At 44.8% G+C, this 7,795-nt stretch overlaps 1 protein-coding gene across 1 annotated transcript; it reads left to right on the top strand.

The window, feature by feature from the left end:
- The first annotated feature begins 320 nt into the window (after window positions 1-320).
- Window positions 321-1,649, top strand: LOC120940717 (uncharacterized protein K02A2.6-like). The gene has a single exon (XM_040353723.1). The coding sequence runs from the start codon at window positions 384-386 to the stop codon at window positions 1,605-1,607; it is 1,224 nt and encodes a 407-aa protein (XP_040209657.1). The 5' UTR covers window positions 321-383; the 3' UTR covers window positions 1,608-1,649.
- The last annotated feature ends 6,146 nt before the right edge of the window (window positions 1,650-7,795 follow it).

Below are 7,795 nucleotides of genomic sequence, written 5' to 3'. Positions count from 1 at the left end.
GGCGTCAGAGGAAAAGACTATTTGTGCACAAAGGAATGGTGTACAGGAACTTCTTGGACCCAGTGTCGGGTGAAAGGCTACACCAAATTCTGATCCCTCGGAGAGATGCCGCCATGGTATTGAATGCCTACCACGACCAGTCAGGACACTTTGGGGTCCATAAAACAGAAGCCACCATCCGACGCCGGTTCTACTGGATTGGAATGAGGAGCGACGTTGAAAAGTGGTGCAGTGAGTGTGCAGTCTGCAATATCACCAAGAATGGTCGCAAGAATGCGCGAGCACCTCTCCATTCCATTCAGAGCGAGAGGCCTAACCAATTGGTCGCCTTGGATCATGTCAAGCTGTCACCTACCCGGTCCGGGTATTCATATGCTCTCACCATGGTGGATCACTATTCCAAGTGGGTAGTGGTTGTGCCAGTCAAAGACTTAACAGCCAAGACGACAGCCCAGGAGTTCTACACCCATTGGGTACAGATACTTGGATGTCCTGAAACTGTCTTGTCCGACCGAGGTCCGGCCTTTGAGGCTCAACTGTTTCAAGAATTGTGCCAGTTCCATGCTTGTAAGAAACTCAGGACCACTGCCTATCATCCGCAAGGGAATGGACTCTGTGAGAGGATCAACCAGGTGTTTATCCACATGCTGAGAGCTGCTTCTGTATCCCGACCTGAAGAGTGGCCTCAACTAATGCCTGAATTGTTGGAAATCTACAACAATACCATCCACTGTTCCACTGGTTATACTCCATTTTACCTCATGATGGGCCGACACGGTCAACTGCCTAAAGACAGGGTCTTTGGACTTCAAGCACCTTTCAACCACTCCCCCCAAGCCTCTTCGGAGTGGGTCTCGGAACATCAGAAAAGGATTCAGGAAGCGAGAGAGATAGTCAACAAAAAGATGGGCGAGGCACACTATAGGCAGCAACAGGACTACAACCGCCATGCCTCTGCCCAGCCGTTGCAAGTTGGTGATAAAGTCTGGCTGAAGAAGCATCCTAGAACCCATAAGTTGGACTCCCTTTGGGAAACTGAACCATACACAGTGATTTCCATCCCTTACCCGGACTCTGATGTCTACTCAGTTCAAAAAGCCGGATATGAACCACAAGTTGTCCACCGAAACCGGATCAAGCTGTGTCACAAAGGGAACCTGCCTGTGTTGGTGCCTCCTTCTGCACCACCAAGTCTTCCACCTCCAGTTCAGCCAGCACAAGTGCGGCCCACCAAGCCAGTTGAGCCTGAGAGGCCACTCCTGATGTTCGAAGATGATCCTCTCTTCCCTTCTGATCAAAACGTCTTCTTTGGTTATGTGCCAATCAGTTCCATTCCATCCACCTCAGTCTTGGCACCAGAAGCTCCAGAGTTTACTCCAGCCATCCGCTCACCTGCTGCAGTCCCATCAGAACCTTCTAATGTGGGAGAAAGCTCCATAAGTCAAGAGCCATCACTGGCCCCCATTGTCCAAGATGAAGGTGCAGCTGTCAGTCCAGAAGAAGCAAGTGTTCAAGGAGAAAACAGTGCTCCAGAAAACTCAGAAATGGTGTTGCGTAGATCCGCCAGACCTAATTTCGGATATCCCCCAGCAAGATATAGGGATTAATCCATTAATTATACCTACAATATATGTAGATAGACTACATACACCTCCGTTAGTATACATCTCAAGTATACATCATTACTAACTAATATGTCACTAGTTACCTACTTACCTTATTTAGTGTATAGGAACATACCTGGCCAGTAAGTCTCCTATCCCTCACTTAAGCACTACAAAAAGAAAAAGGGTATCCTCTAAGAAATGTCTAATTGTGTACTTCAGGCATAGATTAAAAATGTCTAGCAAATATTAAAGTGTGTTCTGGGGAGAAGAGCTAATAGCCTAAGGGCCCCAGTAGCCAAGGCATTGGGTAGAAAGCCTCCGGCAGCCCAATCCAAAACCTGTTCAGTCTTAAAAGTGTGATCTAACAATAATATACTGTTCAAAACTGAGTGATAACGTTTAACAGATATGTATTCTGTCTGGGACCCAGATAACCACTTACCCTGCACAAAATAATGATCTCACTTTATCTAATAAGCCTGCAAGGGACATTTATGTGTATAATGCCGCAGGACTTATCATATGATCCTGTTCGTATATGTCTATTTTTTCCCAAAGAACCTGGAACGGACATTGGTGTACAAATGCCTCAGGACTTCTAGTGGCCCCAAGGTCACCTCATTCCTCAATCCGTCAGTGCCTTCATCGTCGAGGACGACTTCTGTTTAGTGGTGGGGTTTGTGGTGTCCCAGTACAGGTATTTGTTGTAGTCCCTGTCAGATTGAGGCCCTCGGCTTGTGGGGTCTCCCCTGCAGGGACTCAGATAGTTATGATGTGATTTATATACTGTTATGGTTGATAATACGTTTATTAGGTGTGTATAGCTTTAAGAGGTTTAGTCAACCATCTCATGTTAAGTCAGTGTATTAGAGTCAGGAGGATTAAATGCTAGATAAGACCTTATTGTGTTATGTTATCCTACAAGGCAGTCTCTATGATCCACAGCTCTCAACCAATGAGCTTCAGCCTCATCAGGCCCTTATAAGGGATTGTACTTCCTGTTTAAGCGAGTCTAAGGCTTCCCTCAGTTCCTGGCAGAGCAGAGCAACACACAGTCAGAGAAGCATTGCAGGCCTGAAGCCTCCAGGAGAAAATACAGCAAAGAGTGGAGTATCCCTAAACATTACAGAACCAGTACTTCTGCTCATTTATCAGATCAATCCGTTATTCCGGCAAAAAGCCTCAAGTCTACAGACACTCCAGTAAGTGTATCTATTTTTCAGCCTAGTTAAGCATAGGCCCTGAATTACTATCCGGCTTTTGCAGCCGAGTATATACAGTATATGATCAACTAAGCTCAAGCATTATCAGCTGTGTGATCCAGAGACTGCCTGCAGAACATTTTGACACTCTGTTTAAAGCTGTGAAGATTTTGACACCTGCCTTCATGCCAGTAAAGCCTTTGTTGTTTTAACCCCCTGTTGTGGACTGTGTTATTACCATCCTAACTAGCGGGGATACGGTGGCCCCCCGGAGCTGTAGTTTCCCGGGGTATACCAAGACTACAGTGGCGTCACGTGACAGAGAGGGTTAATACCATCTGGCCCTCACTAAGGGTTAATACCACCTGACCCTGGGCTCCTAGCCCCAAGAACCAAGTAGCTAACCATCAAGCGCATGTGTGTGGCCGTGGGACTCACCCTCCCCGGTCACCACATATATATATATATATTATTTTTTATTTATTTATTTTTTATATATATAAAATAATAGGATAAAGTGGGGTATGTGGCGCTACCTCTGAACTGAAGAGTAATCTATCAGATCACTCTTCATACAGATACGTGCATAGTACGTGCCAGACGTGGGATCTACTGACCCAACATGGCCTAGATAGGAATCCTCAGGTGGGTACTATTCCGTACTAAACCCACTAACGTGAAGTGAACATACAAGTGTCAGTACATAGATTAAAATCTATCATCAATACATAAAGTGAAAAAAGCTCCTCAATAAGGCACTAGCATACTCGTGCTTAACTACAAGTCCTTGTGTAAACTCCCTACATGGGAGCTGCAGGTGCAGTGGCGGTGTGTTCATAAAGGGCGCAGGAACACCGCCCCCCCTCTCCTGCTCGCCCTATCTCCTATGCTCTCTCACATAGATAGATTCATGCATTGCTCTAATAGGCTTCCAAAAGGGTAAACAGCGGGACTTTTACAGGAATCTCTGAAAACGTGGTGTGGCTGTTTCAAGATACACAATAAGGAGGCACTTGAAGAAAGATGGGCTGCATGGTCGAGTCGCCAGAAGAAAGCCATTACTACTTAAATGCCACAAAGTATCCCACTTACAATACACTAAACAGCACAGAGACAAGCCTTCTGGCACAAAGTCATTTTGAGTGATGGGATCAAAATTGAGCTTTTTGGCCACATTTGACATGTCATTTTTTTTGAGGGGGGGGGGGGGTTCGGTAGGAGTGGGACTTCCTGTCCCACTTCCTACTTCCACCTAGGGACCGCCTAGGCGATTCCTCCTCTGCCCCTAGGCAGCCCCTCTCTCTAGGCGATCTCTGGGGACACGTGACAGGTCCCAGGCGATCGCCTGTCCATTCGGGAAGTGAGCGCGACTCGTGAATGTGCAGTGTGTGCTCGGCTGTGCAGCCGAAAGCTGCCGGGTGCCCAGAATGTGAATGGAGGCGCCGAGGAGTAGTGCTGGGAGAAGAGCGACGCTCCGTGCGGCCACATCGCTGGACCGTGGAATAGGTAAGTGTCTGGAAGGCTGGAACTCCGCTTTAAGAAACTGGGGTATGTAAACTTTTGATCAGGGTCATTTGGGTAGTTTCTGTTGTCAATATGATTCAAAAAGAGTAAACACAGTTGATTGATAATAAATGGCTTCAGCCAAACACTAACCATGAGTGAAAGAAAAGCTTTTATGTTATCCTTCATATTCTCTGAAAAATGGCCAATAAATCATCAATTCTGCCAGGGTATGTAAACTTTTGAGCACAACTGTGTATATAATACAACTTTGTATATACCCACCTTTAAATAAATGTAATTTTCATTACTATAGAATACTGTGTAACATTTATGGGTGTTATAGGAAACATAAAACTCATAACTGAAGTAATATATGAGAATAACTTATTACTGTGGAAGGGGAAGATTATCTCAGTGTCATCTCTAGTTTTGAACTAATGTGGTGGTTAATGTGTGAATAAATTGCTCCTTCGAAATATGGCAATTTGTATTTGTTGGTTTATGTGACCTTTAATGAGAAACTAAAACCATGTCTAGCTACTCAAAATGCCCAGCGTTAGTAACTTAGAGAAACAAGAAGGACGTTTTTAAGGTTTTTAGTGCTTCATAAATTAAGGATGTGGGTAGAATCTTGTGGCTAGGATCATACTGTACATCTGGTGACACTACTGCAGCAAACTAAGCTTACAATGGTTTTATAGTCAGGGCTGTCTTAATGAGAGGGCACACCTGGGCACTGCCCAGGGGCCCCAGCTGCATGGGGGACCCCTGCACTTTCCCTAAAGCAGTTGGTCCTTGAGCCCACGCTGCCCCGAAATTGGGGGCCCCATGATGGCACTGAGAGTGATAGATACACAGGGGAGGCAGTCTGCCTCCTACCTACTTGATGTCTGTTTACCTGCACGGTCATCTTTGTAGGGGCCCCAGAGCATTACTTTGCCCAGGGGCCCATGATGCTATTAAGACAGCCCTGTTTATAGTGTCTGAGCATTGTGTTTTACCTCTTTTCGTACATCGTTTATATTCTTTCAGTATGCTCATCTTGTAAAATATTACTTTAAAGCGGAGTTCCACCCACAATTTCACTTTTTAAATATAAATACCCCTGTAATACACAAGCTTAATGTATTCTAGTAAAGTTAGTCTGTAAACTAAGGTCTGTTTTGTTAGGTTGTTACAGCATTTAAATAGTTTATAATCTAGAAATAGACTGTGGCCATCTTAAGTGTGGGCATCATGAAGCCAGACTGTATGACTTCCTGGATTTCAGCTTTGCATATCTCGCACATGCTCAGTGCTGCACAAGCAATGTAATAGGTTTCAGTCAGGTTTGCAAGGATTACTGGGAAACATGATGCCTATCCCAGAAACCCTTGCAAATAGCCTAGGCAAATAAGGAGGAGGAAGTAATGAAGGACTACAAAATAAAGGTATTTACAAGCAACAAATTAAATAAAAAGTGTCCATTCTGAACACTATGAGATTAGAGCATGCAGCACAGACAAACATAGAAAAATGGGTGGAACTCCACTTTAACTGTGGACTTTATTAATACATAATAAATATATTTACTAAAAAACAACTAGTTTTAGTACCTGGATTTGACCTGGTATCAACCTCTTGTAGTCTCTGTATTGCAAATTCAGACTGGGAGAGGAGAAAAGCCATACAGGTGCCTGTCAGTTGTGCTGTATTGCTCTTGTGCTAACAAGTATAGGGATCTATTTACCTCTACTGTCTTAATTTGTAAATGTCTGTAAATGCCTGTACATTTATTATGTATGCACTTCCTGCGGAGAGAGAGAGAGAGAGAGAGAGAGAGAGAGAGAGAGAGAGAGAGAGAGAGAGATCCATGCTACTAAATCCTGGACCAGAATATACTATTATAAACTACTAGGGAAGGACTAAAGCACAGAGTAGATGGTTCCAATACGACGCCACAGTTCCTGCCAGTCCCATTCCAGGCTGGTCGGACAACAGTTGGAGGATACCCTTGTGACTGCTGATTTTGTCTTCAGGTCTGATCTGTCACAAAGACAGATGCCACATCATCCTCAGGGGCCCCTGCAACTGGACTTTGCCATAGCATTCATCATGAGGTATCTCTATTAATAAATATATATACCCAGATATATGTGCACAATTCCATCAGGACTCCTATCGGCCCTTTGCTGATAAAACCTGTTTGAACATTGAATGTATAAACTATTAATATCCTCTTCATATATAAAGCCTGTATCATTTCTATACCGGTGTGCATCTATGTATTTATGGTTACTGTTACATGTTGGTTTCAGTAGTTCTTCTAATCCCAATTACTTTGTTTCCCCAGGAAGGGAATCCCCTCTGTTCACAGAGGTCCTGTCCTGGGTGGTAACAGTAGAGGAGTGTGGTGACCGGGGAGGGTGAGTCCCACGGCCACACACATGCGCTTGATGGTTAGCTACTTGGTTCTTGGGGCTAGGAGCCCAGGGTCAGGTGGTATTAACCCTTAGTGAGGGCCAGATGGTATTAACCCTCTCTGTCACGTGACGCCACTGTAGTCTTGGTATACCCCGGGAAACTACAGCTCCGGGGGCCTCCGTATCCCCGCTAGTTAGGATGGTAATAATACAGTCCACAACAGGGGGTTAAAACAACAAAGGCTTTACTGGCATGAAGGCAGGTGTCAAAATCTTCACAGCTTTAAACAGAGTGTCAAAATGTTCTGCAGGCAGTCTCTGGATCACACAGCTGATAATGCTTGAGCTTAGTTGATCATATACTGTATATACTCGGCTGCAAAAGCCGGATAGTAATTCAGGGCCTATGCTTAACTAGGCTGAAAAATAGATACACTTACTGGAGTGTCTGTAGACTTGAGGCTTTTCGCCGGAATAACGGATTGATCCGATAAATGAGCTGAAGTACTGGTTCTGTAATGTTTAGGGATACTCCACTCTTTGCTGTATTTTCTCCTGGAGGCTTCGGGCCTGCACTGCTTCTCTGACTGTGTGTTGCTCTGCTCTGCCAGGAACTGAGGGAAGCATTAGACTGGCTTAAACTGGAAGTACAATCCCTTATAAGGGCCTGATGAGGCTGAAGCTCATTGGTTGAGAGCTGTGGATCATAGAGACTGCCTTGTAGGATAACATAACACAATAAGGTCTTATCTAGCATTTAATCCTCCTGACTCTAATACACTGACTTAACATGAGATGGTTGACTAAACCTCTTAAAGCTATACACACCTAATAAACGTATTATCAACCATAACAGTATATAAATCACATCATAACTAGCTGAGTCCCTGCAGGGGAGATCCCACAAGCCGAGGGCCTCAATCTGACAGAGACTACAACAAATACCTGTACTGGGACACCACAAACCCCACCACTAAACAGAAGTCGTCCTCGACGATGAAGGCACTGACGGATTGAGGAATGAGGTGACCTTGGGGCCACTAGAAGTCCTGAGGCATTTGTACACCAATGTCCGTTC

The sequence above is a fragment of the Rana temporaria genome, chromosome 5 (assembly GCF_905171775.1).
Source record: "Rana temporaria chromosome 5, aRanTem1.1, whole genome shotgun sequence".
NCBI classification, from domain to species: Eukaryota; Metazoa; Chordata; class Amphibia; order Anura; family Ranidae; genus Rana; species Rana temporaria.
This window is presented reverse-complemented; position numbering and strand designations above follow the sequence as displayed.